Here is a 21,617-nt window from a genome sequence, read left to right on the forward strand (position 1 = left end):
ACATACTTAATGCAAATCTAAGTTTTACGTAATTTACCAAAATAAAATAAAATAAGGCCACACGGGAAACACTAGCCCTGATCCGATTTTGATGATTCTTCGTTTTATTTACATATTTATAAAAAGAATCATTAAAATCGTAGCATAAAAAATACTGTTGAATTGAAAACCTCTTCTTTTTATAGAAGTCGGTTAAAAATAATAAGCTACTACTACTCCTACATATAAAACAATCACATTGTAAGCCTTAAAGCCGATAAGGCACTTCTTATATTACGTAAGCAGACAGCATATCTATATAATACCTACAGAATGATAATCATTACATGAAATAAGCATTAGTTGCGATTTATCAATAAAATTAATAATAAAATTTCAACAATTTTTTGTACGTTTTATAATATTTGCCGCGCGCAGCCTTGGTTCCAAAGCGAAGAAATAAAAATATTAATATTTAATAACAAATTCCCCCGAGTGGGAATCGAACCCATAGCTGTCTCGTTGACAGTCACACCCTTGTGCCACCAGTCTGAACACTATATCGAGACCTTTGATATTATAAAAACAATTCATTGGCATTGGCACTTTGAAATTTCTTTGTGTGGTTCTTGCAATTCAATTCAATACTAGTTACATAGCAAGAGGTGCAAAAACGTGGTCTTGATAGTTTATTTTTATTTCTATAGCAAAGAATCAGTCTAAGCAATATTTTTCACTTGCTTTCTTTATAATTATCGTAACATAATATTAATAATTGCAAAATGCTTTATTTTTTAAGACATTTTTTATGCATCTAATCTTAGAACGAATGGTGTTCAGAACCTTTTTTAAAAGGTCTGTAGCAAAGAAAAATTTAATATAACAGAGTAGAACTTCCAAATCATAATACTTAGGAAAGAACTAAACAAGATTAATAAAAATAAAATATTTTATTCATAATCAAAGAGTACAATCCTCCCGTTTTTGCCTGCAAAGCAACAAAGCGGTCGAACAAGTAGTCTATATTTGGTCAGTATTTGCGAAAGTTAGTACATACGTATGTATGTATGTATGTATGTATGTAGTTGTGAATCTTGGCATTCCATTCTGAACGTAGTAGAACATAGCGAATAAAGCGACAAGGCAGTGCAAGGTATATGGAGGTAGTGTTGCCAGGCGTTAAGGTATAATCAGATTGTAATTTAAATCATTAATTTGGACAATTGTTACAAGCTCACATCAGTTATAATTCTTGTTAAAAAAATACAATACAAAAAACGAAAGGCTAAAAATGTACAAATAAATAATATTTTTTCTACCTTTACTTTTTTCGATTAAAAAAGAACTTTTTTAATACAATTAATTTAAATGAAGCGAGCAACTTACATTTGCAAAAACTTTACGACGACACCATGGCCACCCCACAAGTACATGCGAGGTCAAGGACCCTCCCCGATGATTCGATTAGGGGACCGTTGACCCAGTCGCCATGCACGACTTTGATTTATATATAAAATCAATACCAAATTAGACTCTATGAAATATAATAAAAACTTGTTGCCAGAGTTAGGAAATAGAATTAGACAAAATTTTACGTTATTCATTCCCACGAATAGGAATCGAATCCACACATACATTATATCAATGAATCTATCATAAGCATTATGATTATTATAATTTTAATGCACAGTTTAAATATTTTATTTATCTAAATATCTCCTTGGTTTTCCTTTTTGCCTGACGGAATCCACAACCATCTCGTAACAAACAAAGATCCTCCTACTGCTCTTTATATAATAATAAGATTGTAACTTTATTTAATAATAAAATAATAAATAACCTAATCTGTCAGAATTGAATTACATTAAAAGCCGCCAGGCAGTAGGGGGCTCGTGTTCTACGAGACAGACGTCTAGACAGGACTGGTGAATGAGGAAATTTACTTAGTTATCCTATATACATATTTGTTAAAAGCCAAGTGAGTTTTAAAGTAATTTATTTTAGTATGTGTAAGAATCGTTATTATTCTATCATTAATAATAATGACAGTTATACTGCAGTGTTTTCTCAGGCATTTATGATATCATTCGTCTTGGATTTTTTTAATGTCTAATTTCATATTTAATGTCTAATTTTATATACGTGTATTACAAAGAAAAATAATTTAAATTTAAATTATTCAAAACGTTTTGAAGTAGGTTAACTTTAGCAAACGGCTGAATAAACGAATGTCAAAAAGTATGTGTTAGCAACGACACGGTGTACGCATATCATGAAATAACGCTTTATAAACATTTTGAAATAAATGATTATGCATGACGAAATATATTATTGAAAAGCTGACTTCACTTACAGCTGTTATAAATATTAATTACAAAATTAATACAATACAAAAAAAATCAGCATTACACTGTATTATTATATAGGATGATGGAACCTAGTCTTAAGAAATCCCCCTGAACGAGAATCGAATCCACAACAACGACAACTTCCAAAAGAGGGTATAACAACATATAAAAGTAACACATATCCACATTTCAATTAATTGTAGGATATTAATATTGACAGCTTCATGAGTCACATAAACGGTGTAGAATATCATAGGGGAAGCAAGGATCTAGGAAACCCTATAAGGTTCCAACTAATAACATTTGCGGTTTGCGAGTTAAAGTGGAATGTGCATACAGTCACGTCTCAGAACGAGAAGTAAATACGTCTTCTGACTCTCATTATGGGAATTTCAATCGTTTGGTTAAGGTGATTTACTATATATCTAATAGTAAGAAAAATGTTATAAGGTAATCATACTAATTATACTACGAAAATAAAAATAATTAACATAAATATTTTATTTCTATTACATATGTATTGAAAAGGAAGTATTTCTTTAGTTGTAGTTTAGTCGAAAATTGTTAAAGGTACAGTTTTATTTAGTTAAATCTATGTACTATTATTGACACAAAAGTTATTCACATTTCGACGGCATTGTAAAAACCTAGTTTTAATAAGTTACGTATTCAAATCTATATATTATTTATTAAATATATCAACATTAAAAACTAAAAAATTGTAAAACATACATGTACCTACACAATTTTTGTTGACGACTTCACAAAAGCACCCAAAGGAAAATGGTTATATTATTATTATCGCTTAAATCTTTCACAGAATCGCTACCAATCGTCAATTTCACGTAACTACAACACATTTGTATTCTATATAAGTACCAACATTTATTATCCAGAAAAACAACGACTGCTCTGAGTTTGCAACAATTTCATTATTAAACCAAGTCCAACTACCAACGTTTAGAGTAGCGTGGTCTAGAGTTAAACACCGTCATGACGCAAGAGCACAAGGATGTGACTATAAGGCGACGTTTCACGTTGACGTTGACGTTTATACAAATATAATTTATCTCATATTAAGAAAGAAATTCTTATTGAACATACCCAGTCTTAAAAAGATAAAGCAGCTGCCAGATCAGAGGTGACGATTGTGAGCGAATCACGCAATAGCGGACCGCAGGCATGCGGGCTGGTTAATAAGTTCATTGTATAAAAATGCTTTTAGGTACTACTTTACCTTATGTATGTCTTAGGTAAAATATGATAATTTAGATTTTGTATGTCTTCACAATCTAAATGAGAAAGGGAAATCTATAAAGCTTATATAATTTGCGTTATTGGATTTATTCATACGTCTAGTTTACAAATATTTGGGATACCTATCTATATGCCATATTTTTTCTATGCTGTATCCCGCAGATAGGAGGGGAAGGTAGGCGGGGGAACCTAGTTGGGAAAAAAAACTGCGTTACCCTATTTCCGTGGAATTCTGAAACCTCTGGAGGCATTGCGTGTTGAGCGGCGGAATTGCATATATTATGTACTTTATTACTAAAACAAGTTAACAAAGCTTCGAAAAAATATTTTAAGCATAATTTTCAAAGACAATAATAATGTCGAATTATCATAATTCCAATTATTAGATAGGGTTAGAGGTGATGAAAATTGTACAGAACATGGGACATCTACACAGTACCTGCGACACCGGACGCTCTTAAGTGGACCACGCTACTATCAATATTCACTTCCTTTTGCTAGTATTATAACGTCATCGGTTTAACGGTAAGTTCTATTCATTGAAATCGATATCTAAGAGGTGGTGTAACAATAACATACACATACATACATTCGTTAAACAATACTATAGTGTTGAATATTTTCCCGAGAACCAGTCTCGAAAATGAATGGGGGAGTAATCAAAAATAACTTGGTTTAACTGCGTAGTTTCTAATATAGCCATTAACTAGAAGAATACACAATTACGTACGTGAGACGTGTAGTGTGTAGTACGTGAGAAAATTACTACCAAATAATCTTATTATATTGCCAATTAAAAACGACGAAATACATAGTTAAAAGTCGCAATACCATGAATTAAATGTTACAAAAATGGACTGATGGCGAACTAACGGATTCAGATTTGCAACTCACTCATTTGGCATCATCTATTCATTAAAATAAAAAAAACAACAAAGGATCTATGCGAACTAATGCAAAAAGTATTGCGCGACGACTGCTATCTTTCTGTATAAATATATATATATTTAACCTTCATATACTTAACAACAAATTTTTTTTAGGTTCACATTTTACCGACGATTCCCCCGAGTGAGAATTGAGCGCGTTTACAATCCGAAATTATCCCCCCAAAATGTCTTATCTGATCCACATAATTTTATAAAATTAGTTCCTATTACTATAAATCTAAGCGTAGATAAACAACAAACAAAATAGAAACAATGTAAAATTGACATCTACTTGTCAAGAAAGGAGTAAAGTAGTCATTTAAACGACGTGATAAGTCATTCTCTAATTAGATGGTCCATTAGACACGGCCTTTGCCCTTTTGCGACTAATTAATGATTCAACAGCTTGCTCTGATTGAATATGAATTCAATTGCTTCACACATTGAGGATTGACATTACATATTGTTTTACAATGTTTTAATAATAATAATTTTAAAAAAACCTATGTGTAATTATAAGAAGAGTTTAAAAAAGTACTCCCATACTCCAGTGGAGAGACCTGTATAAATTACAAATTAAATTGAGATGTCTTAAATGATTTCTTTCTCAAAGTCAATGTTTTAAAAGAAAACTCGTCGTCGTTGACTTTGACTTTAATGTTCTTTTTAAACCATTTACCATCAGTTCACAAAAGTTAGTACCTCAGACCTGAGAAGAACCGGCGCAAGAAACTCAGCCTTACAAAACATTGTTACAAAATAAATTATCAATAGCATTTACATACTATTTACTTAAAAAAAATACAATATTTCAAGACGACAAAAGAGCATCATCGTCATCCACTCCAGGCTGAAGGTTGATGATAATTATCCTCGAGTGCACCTGACGCAGATCCTGTCGCAGATACTGGCAAGTGGACGTCAGAAGCAAACTGTTGCATGTCCTACACAAGTATTACATGTTTTCATAATTAACTTCCATTCTTTGCACGAGTTTACACCATCTCCTAATGAGTATTAGTCGTGGGTACGTCGTAAAACGATAATGGGTTTACTAAGGTTTCTAATACTTTGCCTATCTTGTGCTAAATAGTATGTGGAAATTTTGTAATAAGGACCTATAGATTTAACCGGAGCATTATTGCATACTGACAGTTATTGCCTGATTTAAGAAAAAAATAATTTGTTTATTATTATTTATGTCTCTGCTCTGGTGTCCAGGCAAAGCGGGGCGCTTCCAGAATTAGAAAAATGGGAAAGGAATGAGCACGAAATTCGCTAAACAGAAACGGAATTCCGTTCTCTCTAGCTTTAAGGATTCTCAAGATGATCCTGAGAATCTATCATTCTACAATTACGACTGACAGATGGGCGATTTTTATCAAAGAAGTACTAAAATAATTATTGAATGAATTTTGCTTTTGGATACATTTAATATCTACCATTCGGTACCCAAGTTCTGCATACCCATCAAAGGTCAGGTCACGACAATTAACTTACAATAATATGTGCTGAGAAACAGAGCATGGGAAGCAAGCGGTACACCTATGTATGGCGCATGAGCGCGCTGCGCCGGCGCACGGCAAGTTCGCACGGTATTTAAATTAACGTGGTATCTGACAGACGCTACGGATATACTCGGAAATATTCTTCATTATCAAATATTGTAGGTAAAAGATATTAATTATTAGCTAATTATATGGTATTTTAATACAAAATAATATGTAAAGTAATTAACTTAAAACTAGTCTTGTCTTTTCTCTTACTATACATCTAATACAATAAAGAATATATTAAATAAACATTAGTTTCCTTTTTATTATATACTAGCGACCCCCTTGCGGCTTCGCCCGCTTTTACTACTGGATTATTCATATAATGTATGTTTGCAAAGCACTTAAGATAATGTGAAAATTAATTAAACCCTAATGCAACCCGCATTTTCGTAGTTTCAATAAGGATTTTCCAATTGTTTTACACAGCAAGGATTTTTTAGTAGGTACCGTAATTTTAAATCTGTGCTACTAATCTTTATAATATTTAAATGACTATATTTAAACGGAAGAAATTATAAATAAAAACCTACCTAATATATCGCGCTGAAGTAATACATTCAATTCCAATTATCCAATACGTGCAAACGCATCTAAATCTTCGTTGCTATAGAGGCAGGCGGGTTTTTTTTTCGAGCTTGTGGTTAATGCTGAAGAGGGTTTTCTGTCTCTGATGAAAAGCAAGCACTAAGTGGCTGCCTGTGAGGAAAATTAAATAGAATGCATCGGCCGGGAATCGAACCCGGGCCGCCCGCGTGGCAGTCGAGCATTCTACCACTGAACCACCGATGCGTGTAAGGCAGGCGGCCGCGGCGGACGCATGGCGAGTGGCGAGCCGTTTCGCAGCAAGGATTTTTTGATATTGTACAACTTCTAAAGTACTAATTAAAGTGAAAAACAGTAAAAGACAGCTTTGGTCTACATTAAATGGCCAACGTAACTAATATACTTATTTATATGCTGAGAGTAAGGGATAAATGAACTTTGATTTTTATTGACATACAGCTGATGTGTCAACGGCGGGATGTGTCAACAATTAAATGCGTTTTTCTGTAAAACTATTCGCAATTTCGAAATATTGTAAAAAGCTAATTTTATATTCGTTTAACGTAGAAAATTAATAAAGTATTTTAAAGGATAAGGATTAATACCATTATGGAAAAATATCTCTCACAATAAAAAATACATTGAAATTACAATTTTTATACAGAAATATGATCACTACACGTTATTATTAAAAGATACGAATATGCCGTCGCGGACTTTTTTGTAGATCTTATTAAGAGGAACAATACTCCAGTACATTTTTTTCATGTAGTACTTACCATTAAAGCAGCGCAATCGCGAAAGTGTCTCAACGGGTAGGACTTTATACACATTTATCGTATTTATGTTAATTTACATAAGTATGTACAAATAATAAACTATATATAAACCTTCTACGGAAAATACTCGACCTAATGGTGAAAACCGCATTTAAATCCGTTGGGTGGTTTAGAAGAAGAAGAGTTAGAAACAACAGACAGACACGAAAAGCGACTTTGTTTTATAAGATATAGGATAGGATAACGTTGTATAAATTTCAATTACAACAATACATAATTACACACACACATATAATTATACAGTCGTTAGTAATAAACATTCGTTAGTACAAGGCAGGTGGGACTTACCAAAGTACTACTAGTAGCTTTTCTAAACAATATTAATTTTTAATACAAGCTTCACACTGTGTATATTTCGTTGAGACTAGTCGTGGCGCAGAGACAAAAAGTTTAACTGTAAACGAGACGCGTTGTGGGTTCGATTCCCGCTCGTTAAAATGAAATATTTAATATTTCCATTTCCTTCGCAATGCCTCCAGAATTCGGTTCAAAATGAGAAATGGGGAGTGCCTTAATTAATAACAGAACCTAGGACGGCGGCGCACTTTGCCTCATCAGACTAAGAAAATAAAAAATATTAAATAATTAATTTCCTCGAGTGGAAATCGAAACAACAACCGTCACGTTTACAGTCACACACTTGGGCCACGACATCAAAAAGTCATATAAAAGAAGAAAAAAAGCTTTAAAACTGTTTATGAATAAGGAAGTGGAAACAAAAAACACGCGGGAATCGCACTGCGATCGAGCGACTGCAGCAAATGATTTGCATAACAAAATAACTTGCTATTATATTTAATATCTTATTGTTTGAATATTTTAATATGAATATGAAAATCTAAACTGATGTACTTAAATATATGATACTACTAAAACAAAAAGTAATTGAGATATGAATTGCCTCAATTACTTTAACATACAGTGTATTTAAATAAATTTTTAAATAAGCTATTTTTATTTTTATCTAGTATAAGAAGTATATTTGATAAGAGTTATTTTAAGTTTTATAAATACACTTGTAAATAAATTTATTGAGAATGTGACCTTTTCCTTTTTTCCTTAAAAGGAAAAGATAAAACAAACACATATACTATCAACATATCAGTATATTAATATATTTAAATTAACTTTTAACAATAACAATACACCATTTCTCAGAGTTAATATGAAAATGTTGTTTGTAAAAACCAAGTAAATCTTTCATGCTAAGTTATTACTTCCTATATAGATATTTTACTTATAAATATTCGACTGCCGGGTCGTCATTACGATGCAATGGAAATGCAATGCAATACAATTCTACATCCTCTTCCGAAAACTGAACGTGTTTCATACAACTATAAAGTATATAGTTAACTGTAGACTGTATTTGTAGTATATTAACGGAAACAGCGATGATAACAATATAACAAATAAAGAATAAATAATAATGACTGGACGGGACTTCATTTGTTTGGATCTAAATATAGCTTTATCGAAAGACAATATATTGTTTATATGAGGGAAATATTGTAATTATGAGTAATTAGTACAGTTTATTCACAGAAGTTCGATGTTTTCTCTGTCAATAAATAATATAGGGGAATATATTAAAACATTTTTTTTATCTTCTCGCTTTATCCTCCCCACATAGCAGGAAAGCACGAGGAAAACTCAAGACACTTCGGTTTTCAACCTATAAATAAAAGTATTGTACTTATTTACACTAAATATTTGTTAATATAATTATCATAACATGAAATAAGCAAATACTTTCAAATATAAATTAAATGAACTTTCTTCATTTAAATCATGTCAAAACATGATATTTTGACGCATCACGATCAGTTTTCTTTTCATTTTCGTCAATAATTCAAATGAAATATGAGACTATAATATATTATCTATGCGTACGACGGTAAGAGCGAACGTATACTGTTAGTATTTAGCAATTATAACATTAGCAATCGTAACATAATTCATGAAATTCACAACTCACGCAATTCTCATTAATTAATAAATGTTAAAGAAAAGTGTTAGATTCGGCGTGATAGATATGATAAGCGTGCACGAATAGAAAGAAGTCAGTCATCTTGATTTATGAGAATTATTTCGCATATTTTTTCATAATGAGGTAATTTTTTATATAACCTAATGATTTTGAGAGCATCGTGACTGTAACCGCGTTAGTTGTTGGTTCGATTCTTGCTCGGGGGAATGAATTATTTTATATTCTTCGCTCTGATAGCAAGATAAAGCACGGTATTTAGTTGCGCTACTTAATAAGCAATGTCTCATGGGGAGGGCGTACGGGGACGAATACAGAAAAACAAATCATTTTATTATTATATGATTTTCTGTTCATCTTTACGTTCCTATCATTTACCCCTATATTACGCCCTTATTATTTACCAACTTACTTACCCTTAACAACTTACGAGTACTATGCAACTAAAACTAAAAAAAAGAAACACTTAGATGGTTACAATAACAAAGCTAGAATTAGCTCGAATAAATAAGTTAGAGTTCCGTTACACGCTTAGTTGCGATAAACAAACAGGCTGGTACCGGGTACCGGCCTCGACTATTTGTGGAGGAGGCTGCGCGAGCGCACGTGCAGCGCTCCCAACGTAAATGGTTAAGCTATTTCGTACGAATCCTGATTGCACATTCAGTATATAGATTTATAAAAAACGTGATTTTTCTTATTTTTCTCTATAATTTGTACAAAAAACTCAAAATTGATTTGGTTGTTCTTTTTCTAAAACGAATTGATTGCCGCAAAAGTCATCAACATTAGCCTTCCTCGTTTGGCTTCTACAATGCCACATAGCAAAAAATAAACATGTACAAAGGCTGATAAACACATTACCGTCTTGTCATCCGCAGTCGGGCAAACAGGGATTTCCCATATAAACAACGCATAACTTCATCCCTGAAAAAATTGCGGTCAACGAGAACAATACTCAAAAACCTACACTAATAAAATAATACGGTACTTTTAATTATAACTTAAATAAAATAAACATTCATAAAATTTGTTTACCTACGTACAATTATTAATGACGACATACATTTTGATTGTTTTATTAATTTTTAAATATTAAGTAACTTCATCAGCTTTAAATTTTTGAAACGTTCTTGATTTGTCTGGTATGAACAGATATTATCTCGTAAAATTTCACCATTCCTTATCATTGCAGCCATTTAAAGTTGGCTGAACCCTCGTATTCATATCTAAAGTCACCCCTAGGTAATAGCCCTCTCTCAGCTTATATACATATGCTACAATTTTATATATAAAATTATAACCTGAATGTTACGCTCATTTCATAACTGTTCAAATAAGTAAGCCAAGCACATTGTTTTCCTATGAATCACGTGTTTAATTTCTTGTTAACAAACTGTCTAGATACAAACAGTATTTGATATAGAATAATCAACATAGTAATGATAATTATATTCTTAAATAAACTATTATAATAATACTAAACTTATGCAATAAAATTTATAATTTTTTGGGATAGCTGAATTCCACCAGTAAATTCACGGCATTCAAGGCAAGTGAATACTGCCACAGAAACGGAAACCAATTTTATGTATTAATCCCAGAAGTACGAATAGGAAGATAGTATTTATAATTATAGAACTGTTATTTGATAACTTGCACGTAAAATAATATATTCTAATAGACATTGAATAATTACCTCAAGTTAATTTTAACTAAAAACGCTGTGCTAACAAAGAAATGTACTTTTTTTTTACCATCTCGCTGTATTCTGCAAATTGCAAAGAAGGCAGAGGGAATCTGTGAAGTGTTAATACACTCCGCTTTTGTGACATTGTTAGTTGAGTGGAACTCAACGCCGCGCTTTGGTTTCATCACGTTTCATTTCGCTTCGCCATCAGATTATTATAGTATACATTCTCTTAACAAAAAAGATTTTGAAAGACAATAACTTATGAAATTTAGAGAGCACCGTAGTGCCTTTATGTATCTTTGGCTCACCTTTCAGCAGTGACTCAGCGTCTGTTGACCTAAGAACGAACACTGCATAGCTGTGCGAGTAGCGGACAGTGTTTCATTGTGGCGGCCTTCGAGTTATGAGTCTGGTATGAGCTTTAGATAAAGGGATTTAATAATTATCTGGATAAATTCACTGATTTCGATTACTGTCTAGACAAGAGGCCAGTCGTGGTGCAAGGGCATAAGGGGTGTGGGTTCGGTCGCTCAAGTGACTTGAGGAAATAACTTGCTCTGGTGTCGAGGCAAAGCGCGGTGTTGAGTTCTGGCACTCAACACGGAATGCCTACAGAATTTGGCGGAAAATGGGGAACGGAGGGTTCCCTCTATCTATTGTATGTGGTATACATCGTGAAGCTGTCTAGACAAGAAAAATGTTTGGAACGCTTCTGAAGGCATGCCTTTGTCGGGCCGAGCGCATAACTCGTTACTGGCCTGATGGAATTAATAACGACTTCTCGATGTAATTAAAATGCAAAAGATCTCCCGTATATAATTAAAATTAGCATTAGAAAAACTATCATTCGTAATTTAAGAAGATTATAAAAGGAATTATAGAATCTGTAATTGATTTTTTAAATGAACTTGTATAAAAAAGTGACGCCATTTGTGGCGCCGCTGGCATGTGTGTGGCTGAAGGCGATAGAATAGAAAAGCAATCGAAGAAAATTAAAATATGTATGACATTTTTGTATTTTAGTGGTCTCACCAGATAAAATGCGACGTTAAGTTACACCACCAAGTCAAGTAAAACGATGGCAATGCAAAATTATCTTAATAGCAACTAAATTTAAATATGCATATATACATATAAAACATTACAATTTTTATAATTATCGTGATTGTTGACAATTTAACTATAAAAAAATAGAATTATCTCAACACATGAAACTGACGAGGTTTATTTCATCAAATAGGGTAGCACCCTTTCGCAGAAATATTGATTTTTAACCCTTTTTTCTAAATGGACAGTCCAAACGGAACCGGTCCGAATGGAATAACAATTGCGTGTTGAAACTAGTTAGAATAGGAGAGGGATACGAGCTGATGACTCATGTATTATGACTGTATGCTAAACATGCTCAAGATATCAAAAGTATGGTTTTAAAATAATCATATATTTTCAACTATTATAATAGAGGCTGATGAGATAGAAGACCAAAATTCTTAAATTCTTCCTTGCAAAATCGTGCTCTTGCTTTACATACACTTTTAGCTGTATAAACTTCGTTTCATTAAATATTTTGATCTATAAGTATATAAAATATTAAGTAATTTATATGTATATCAAAGTAGACTACTAGTCTTACGACAATAGACGATAATATGTTTTTAATCTTATCAGAACATATCAGTTGTTATCATTAGTACATAGTTGAACGGATATTGAAAATATTAAACAACCTATATAAATACAATGTTTTAATATAAATAAAAAAGTGTTAATATTATTAATTTATGTTTTTGAAGTCAAGGCAAAGCGCGACATTGAGTTTCGCCATGCTTCCAGAATTCCGAGGAAATTGGGCAACGGAGAGCAACGGCAAGTTCTCTCTGCGTTCTCGCTGCTGTGTGAGATACATAGTAATGCAACTTAATTTAAATCAGAAAATGGCCGTCAATACGAAACAAATTAATAATTAATAAAAGAACCATATTAAAAATAATATAATTTACAATAATTCCATATAAATAAAAGTGACGTCAAAAAAAACCGCAAACTGAACTGACGTCCTTTAAAACGAATATCGAGGCAATTGTTCTAAGAATATGCACGAACATACTTAATCACAGTTGTCACCAATTGAACGTTATTAGGAAATCAGAACGGGGATGAGTCACCAGTTACGTACACATTTATATACTTGTTGTATAAATAACAAACTAATAAACTATATATATTTTTTATTTTATTAGCTTCACATTTTATAATAGAATGGACACAAAATTTAGTTTTACTACAATTATTTGCTTTGCATTAGAATTTGAGGCATTGCACGTGACGGATTTCAACGCTCCTCCTCTTCCCTCCCGAGTGGAGATCGAACTCACAACCATCCACCTCGCATGCATTTGTAGTTTTAATAGTTCAATTAAATTTTAAATCTAGGGGGAAACTTATACTTAAAAAAATATAAAAAATTTGTCTATATTTGAATAGATAAAATCTGGGAGTCAATCCACAGTATCACATGTTAAAAAAGGCCACTATATTAAAAAAAATTACATCTAATTTCAAAACGCTAAATTTAAGTAATGCTAAGCATGTCAACTCTATCAGTGAAACTGTATTTATTGTTGTTATTACAAACTACCTTATTATCAAACAGGAGGACGGCTTTCAAGCCTTAAGTAGATATAACAAAATGATGTATGTAAACTTTCCAATAATAATTATGCCATCACATTTTGTTTTAATGTCTTTCAGTATTAGTGCGTACGCTCTGTACTATACTATAGAACTTTATGTCACCCTAGGTTTAATTTTATTTTCTTGTAAGAGCAGCACAATTACCGCAAAATATTTAAATTTACTGCTTAAAAATCTTTTTTCAATAAATAATTATTATTTGAGAATAATTGTGGACTTTAGAGAGTTCTAATAACAATGACGTATTAACTCGACAGTCTCCTCAGGTCTTCAGAACAAGACGTTCAAGAATAGGGATCTGATAGTTCAAGTAGTGTCAAAATTTCTTACGTTTTTTATTATTAAAATTCCAACCATAATAAAATAATTGAATCATATATCGTTTATTATACTTAACAACACTGAACTAACCGTTCAATTGAATAAATCACAATAAAAAAAGAACTTAAACGACTCAATCAAACAATATAATCAAAACATTTTACTCATACAATCATGATATTAAAAAAAACCATTGTTTTAGAAGTTAAACTATAGATACTTAGATAGTGTTGAACTTTCTGTCCAAATCAAATATATAATCGAATGATTCATTACCCGTGAACCACAATCGAGATGTAATATTGTATTTGGTTTAGCGAAAGTTTGTGGTTTACTTCGTAGTAAAATAACGTTTTCATTTAACTTACGCATAAAATATAACTTTCTGAATCATTGAAGGAAATCATAATATATCTATTAGTTAGTAATACACGTACCAGTAAAACGGTGAACGGAGTGTCTTATAGGATTGATGTTCGTAGGAATAATATTATATTCTCTCTGCCTACTCTGTCTGTATATGGCAAATTGCCTAAAACTAAAGAAAAAGAAAAATCTAAACAAAAATCGTCATTTGTACAATTAACTTAACAAATCAATAAATTTAACAAGAAGAAATTAATTGGGTAAGCAATTACTTGCTATGTTATTTACGCTGTAAATTTAAATAGCAAAAACAAGTTTCTTCTAAAGATTCAATACTCTTCCAAAATATATATATATAACGGTTCCGTGTAACTGTTATTTTAGGAAAAATGATATTTATATTTTAGAACAGATTATATGTGCCAAAGTAACAGTTATCCCTTATAAGAAACTCATAAAGGCGACATCATCAAAGTAACATAACGTTCGATCGGTCAATGGCATTCAAAACTGTATGGAGAGGTCAGGCTTGCTTACAGATGCACAGCGATTCTTACGTTTAAAATCTAAGGCCCGTATTTATAAATCGCTCTCAAGTCTAAGATTTTGAGAAGCTGTTTTTATTCATAGATATATAAGTTTAAGATTCATTAAAAATTAATTTAATGCAATTTTTAAATAAAAAATTAATAGATCTTTCGACCAAAGTTTCTAATTAATATTTGATTCTAATTAAGGTTCTATTCTAATTAATAGGTCGAATACTAAAATATTTGAGACATTTCTAAAAGTGACTTTTAAGAAATGATTATTTTGTAATGCAATTTAAAAAATCTGTACCCTGTAAATATATTGCTTATACCATCGTAGGTATTTTAAAAAAAGTATATGCTAATACAGTTTACACCAAAACTAAGCTAGGATCTATATAATTAGTTAAAGTTAATAAAGTAAATATACTTGTTTTAGTCTGTTTAACATGTAAATATGAAGGCAGAACGCTATTGCTCTCATGTAACTTTATACCAGCCGGTCAGTGGCATTCAAACGGCGAGAGGTTAGATATTCGTGACATATCCGATGACACCACTCGTTTGTGGCCACCACTACTGTATGTATTGTGTAGATAAAAAATAAAGTAAAGTAATAAAGTAAATTTTTATATCTCTTTTATATGGCGTTCTAATGAAAATACCGAAATATAATAGTTATTATATCTTGCTGATGAAGACAGCAGACCTTTCGATATTTGTCGAATCGAAAATCAAATAAAATAGAGCGGATTGGTCTCCAACTTATCATATTTAATACTAGCGACCCAAACGCGGCTTCGCCCGCTTAAAATTATTTTATATTTTTACATAAATTTACAGGCACGTTATTCTAATGTATAAGTTGTATATATCACTGTTAAAGTTTCAACTAAATTCATTCTGTTCTTTTTGCGTGAAAGTGGAAGAAACACCCATCCTCCCAACATTCACATTTATAATATTAGTGGTAAGTATCATAAGAAGTTTATCAATATAAGAATATGAAAGAATAGGTAAGTATTTAATTAAAACATATGATTCATCCAAAAAAAATTTTAAAATAAACCATTACATTTTTTTATATATATAATTAAGTTTTTTTATCAGTAATCGATCATTTTTTATTAACACACAAAGGCCACAACGCACAATCATACGAACAAAATTAATTTAATGGACCATATAACGGTATTCAAATTCATTTAACTGTAACTTATTGTTAAGATATAAATTATAAAATAAAATCGACGTGTTACTTGTGGGCGTCGATAGTCGATTCTTATCATGGTAACGTAGGGGAATGAATCGAATACCTCGGTTTAAATACAACGTGCTTCGATCCTTGCTGGTTTATTAAACTTTGCTGCTCACATTTCTCAAAAATAAAGTAAAAATATTTTACAAAGCTTTGCAGAAAAAAAAAATTGAATGTGGCAATATATAAATCAAATTCACGACTGACTGTGTATATGATGGTTGTGCGTTAGTAGAGATTAGAAAAAACAATTATTACTATTAGACAAAGCTCGGCGTTGAATTACGCCATTCAACCTGCAATGTCTCGAAAATTGAACGGAAAGAGAGGATTGGAGTGTCTTATTTTTAGGTTTTATGTCAACCGTGAAACTGTGTCATTAAAAATGATTTAATTTGTTCAAAGATAACGTAAGCATTGTTTCACTAACAATGTCAATAAGTAATACCTACATTGTGACAATTGCAAAATACGATTTGAATAACAAACAACGCTGATAGAATATAAATAGCTTGATTAAAACAAGATTATTCAAAGTATAGAGTACTAAGCCAGCATAGCGTACTTGTGGTCCTTATCGATATGTTTGTTATCTTCAGAATTAAGTAACAATGTTGGGGCCTTCGTGGCGCAGGAGCACAACGCGACGGTTGTGAGTACGATGTCCAGTCGAGGAAATTTGGGCTTTAGCACCAAAACCCGGCTTGAGTTCCGCCATTCAATCCTCGCCAAACGCCTCGAAAAATTTGTCAAAAAGTGGGGAAAGGAGTGTCTTAACATTAGGTTGCCTCTATCTACCCAGCTGTGTGCGGATTTTTATTTCTTATCGTTAATCAAATTCTCCGTTTTAACAAAAAGAAACTGGAATCCCAATTATATACCTCTTTTTTCAATTACCGTTTAAATAGATTTATATTATAAAGATACTATAAACACTATGAATAATCTAATTAGTCGTGAGATATGAATGTAAACATTTTTACGACTAAAATTTAAATTGGCTACCATCTCCTACTGAATTCTTAATAGAGACATTAATCACTTTCATATATTCAAAATAAAATCCCTCGAACGGGATTCAAACCCAATAGCATTTACTCAACCGAAACTCTAAGTACTATATAAGTTGAGCTTGAGGCCAGTTTAATAGATTGTAGCCACCGTTGCGTCACTAGGTAGGACAAAGGCATGAGGGACCGCATTCCGGTCCAAGGTTAATGCACATCTTATATAAACCCGTATTATAGTACTTGAAGCGAACTAACTCTAAGACTTATTAAGGCCAAATAATATTGTTTAAATGTAGATCAGTAGAGAAAATATTGCTAAACATATCTTATTTTAGTTGTCATAAAATATGAAAATATAGTATACTAGCGAAGCACTCGCGGCTCCGCTCGCTAGAAATAGCCAATAAAATAAATATATTGTAGCAATTTTGTCAAACTTAATATTTAATATTGACATAACTTTTACTTGGAGAATGAAATATTTAATATTTTTATTTTCTCGCTCAAGAGGCGTTGAGTTTCATTGGATGATTTTCACTTTTATTTTTCATTTTTAAAAGCCTTCTTTGTTCTTGGCATTTAATATTAGACATCGAGCGAACTCAACTAAAATATAGCGAAATATTGTTCCTCCTGGTTCTATCCCATGGGATTTCGATGTGATAGACTTTGTTTTCAATTTTTCAAAACTTTCGCTTTGAATTTGAAAGCGAACAACTTCTACATTTATAAGCAAGGATATGGCTATAAAAAATATATTCATTAATACAGATTAGTAGGCCGTCGAGGCGCAGCTGCACAGAGTATGACTGTAAACGCGACGGTTACATATTCGATTCCCATTCAATGAAACTATCAAAAACTAACTTTTCTTATCAAACTAACAAAAAATAGTCCTCGTTCTGGTAACAAAACACGGCTCTGAATATCATTACTCAACACACAATGTACTGAAAACTGAGTGGTGTCTGGGGGAACGGGGTGTCTCAACACTAGGTTCCATTAGCCTACCATGCTATAGGCGGGACGCACCGTGAAACTATTCAAATTTCAATATTACTATATTACCTAAAATGGTATTGTTTTGCGTCGTAAAATCTTATACGGTATAACCAAGGCGTGAGTCAGATACCGGAAACCTTTTAGCGCACGGGTCACACTCCCGTCGAAATGCATTCGTGCTGAACTTTAGAGTAAAATTTTATTTAATTCAATTATTAATATACTGTATACACTTTGAAATTATAAATCGATTGTAGATATATATAATTTAATACCTTTATTTATATGGTTATTGCGCTGTTCTATATAAAAGTTTTGATACTTTTAAAGAGTATTTAAGTTTAATTTTATGATAAGTTGATTATATTTTTTCGGGTTTAGGTTAGATTTCTATGTGACTTTGCAATATAGTACAAGAATTGAGTGTATAAGTAAATAGGTTTCTTTTTTTAAATTTTAAGTCCTAATGAAATAATGATTGTTATAATTATACATTTTGTCCATTAGTAGCAATGGTTTCTGATAACTTATACTAGTATCAAAACCTTAGCTACAAAAAAACATTTAAGTTTATACAAACAATAAATGCTTTCATTACTAATACTGAGAATTGATATTGTTTAAGGGCAATCACAATCTAAAGGGACAATTGAAATATTTAATTGTATACATATTACATTCTTTACAATTTACAATGTATTATTTATTTAAGACTCTTAATGGTGCAGCAACACAGAATGGTACAGTAAATCTGACAGTTGTGGGTTCTATTCTAGGAGAATGAATTATTTTAATTTCCTTATTTACTCACTCACTCGAGTTCTGCAATATTCCTTTAAACGCCGAGTAAAGTGCTTTAAGTACTGAGTACAAAAATAAAAGAGAGTTCAACATATTTGATGAAAGTACATTTACATACATGTACAGCAAATAAAATAAAACTACTATTAATATAAAGCTAAAATAATTTTACATAGCAGTCATAAAAAAATTAACTGACTTTCATTTTGAAAGTACAAACATAAAACTTATATTAAGTTATCCTTGTGTAAGTATATCCTTCTAAATCCAGGTCAAATAAAATTATATAATTTTAAAGTATTTAAATTCAATAGAAGCCATTGAAAGCAATTTAGTTATTGAGTTGGGCAATAGTGTCAAGGCAAGGTGTGAACACATTGGGAATATTAAACTGTTTGTGACAAAATCTACTCCTCAGTAATGGATTATGTATGACACACAAATGAAAAATTTACTGGCACTAGAGTTCAAATGAAGCAATATTTTTTTAACTTCACTATATATCCAGGGTATGGCTCATTAGGCAGAAAGAACCTGTGGAAAAACACTCCTTTCTCCATTTTTTGATAACATTCACATCAGATATTTATTACTTGTACGTAATAAAAATTGAACCTGCATACTGTATATAGCCAGATGTTTTCTGTTTACTTGTATATATATAGATGAACAACTAAAATTTAATATATATAGCATGTTTATTTTATATCAATGTTGTCCATTTATAATGAAAGTGGAAAATTATATTCAACATATCTAAAGCAAATAAATAAAAAAAATTAAATAAACTGTATGCCAAAGTAAGTTTACACTGATAGCAAACACTATAGATCTGTCAGTTCCAATCTAATATCAATATCAGTGTTAAAATGAGATAAGGGCTTATCAATAATATTATCTCTTAAGCTACCGACTTGTTGTCTCTTAGAACAATGCGAATAACAAACAAGTTTTTCTGGTTTTCTTTATTGTATATTCATTTATTTGAGCAAAACAAAGTAAAAGAAATAAAAATAATAAAAACAATGGAAGTTCAATGTAATTTTCTTTTTACACACAAAAAATTTAAAAAATATTATTAAGTAAGATTAGATTACTTATATTATAAAGTCGAAATACTTGGAAAGAATTTAATGTAATCTAATGATAAGATTTAGTTTTGTTTATCTTAATATTTTAATTATCCAATAGTTACGAATATGACTCATATATTCTTAAAAAATATGTGATAAATAAAAAAATATCTAAAATAATTTATTAGTTGTAACTTTAATTACTCTAACGTATAGTAGATATTTTTAAGGAAAATGATAAGAGTAACTGTTAAAATATTATAAATGCTATTATTTCTTAATATTTCCCATAGTTAGATTTGTTCTTGAACATGCATAGTATGACTTAATACCTAACAACAACAGTCTTGCCGACCACACGCGAACTCAAGGCTAAGCACGCTAAAATATACTCGAGAACTCCTTAAACGATGGACAAAACCCAAAATAATTGCAAAATGCGGCACGGCATGCCCTCCTACATCGTGACATCGAAACATGCGCATTTTAAGCGCCGGCTAAATATTTTAAATTAAATTTGAAATACCTGTGAGAATTGCTCCCGGATTTCTGATAACTCTTCGTCGGTCAATTTTGAATTGTCTGCCATTGTCGCACAATTTATATCACAAAAATCACAAACATATATTAAATATGTTCAGGTGTTTCAATTCACTGTCTCCTTACACTAATGATTATGATAAGATATATAAAATGATAATACACTTAGTATTTTTTGAAATACGCACTAAATTAAATATAAAATTTGAAAGTGTAGCGTATTACGGTAACGCATTTACTTTACTACGAAATACTAAAACTAAGTCGACGTAGAACTTGAAGCCGACGATCAACCAATGGACAACCACCTACCCTGAGTCATTCGCGTTTCGATAAAACCTTCCAAATATTGCCATTTTTACAAAAATAAACCTTTTCAAATCATTTTGTACGTGAAATATTATTGCTTATGTGTTTTTTATGAACAATTTTTCATGTTATAAAACAATAACTTATTAATTATATTATATTAAATTTTATACCTTGCAACTCTAATTATATGTATTTAATAAATATTTTATAGATGGCAGTACTTGTACTAAAGCGCCATCTATTGGCAAATTATTAGGAAATTTAAGCTTAAGTTCTGCTACTCTCTAATAGATGACAGCCGACATTTCTAGAATTTTCTTGTAAATAGTCTTAAAACCAGATGCGCTTTAAGATAGGGCTGATCGTAATGACATTTAGATACTGGTGTTTTTATTTGTTTATTATATAAATTAATAGTCAATAATTTCATTAGATTGTATCCCGTACAAAGGAGGGTTGTAGGCAGAGGGAACGTGAAAACCTGGTGCTGGTGGTGGTGAGTCTTAACTCCAATAAGACATTTTCGTTCCCCACACACGAACTCTCGAGGAACTGAGTGTTGAGTGGCGGTACTCAACG

At 31.4% G+C, this 21,617-nt stretch overlaps 2 protein-coding genes across 2 annotated transcripts in view; both read right to left on the minus strand.

The window, feature by feature from the left end:
* Fim (plastin-2 fimbrin) overlaps positions 1 to 21,036 on the minus strand; it is a 39,595-nt gene extending 18,559 nt beyond the window's left edge. The window contains exon 1 of the mRNA XM_085202410.1: positions 20,713 to 21,036. Coding sequence (XP_085058536.1) covers positions 20,713 to 20,775 — 63 coding nt within the window. The 5' untranslated portion in view covers positions 20,776 to 21,036. The remainder of the gene's footprint in view (positions 1 to 20,712) is intronic.
* The window catches only part of P5cr-2 (Pyrroline-5-carboxylate reductase-like 2), a 379,085-nt gene that overhangs the window by 336,393 nt on the left and 21,075 nt on the right, over positions 1 to 21,617 (minus strand). The window lies entirely within an intron of this gene.

This window comes from Heliconius melpomene, chromosome 18 (assembly GCF_056956725.1).
Source record: "Heliconius melpomene rosina isolate 202511_hmr_F chromosome 18, ASM5695672v1, whole genome shotgun sequence".
Taxonomy (NCBI): Eukaryota; Metazoa; Arthropoda; class Insecta; order Lepidoptera; family Nymphalidae; genus Heliconius; species Heliconius melpomene.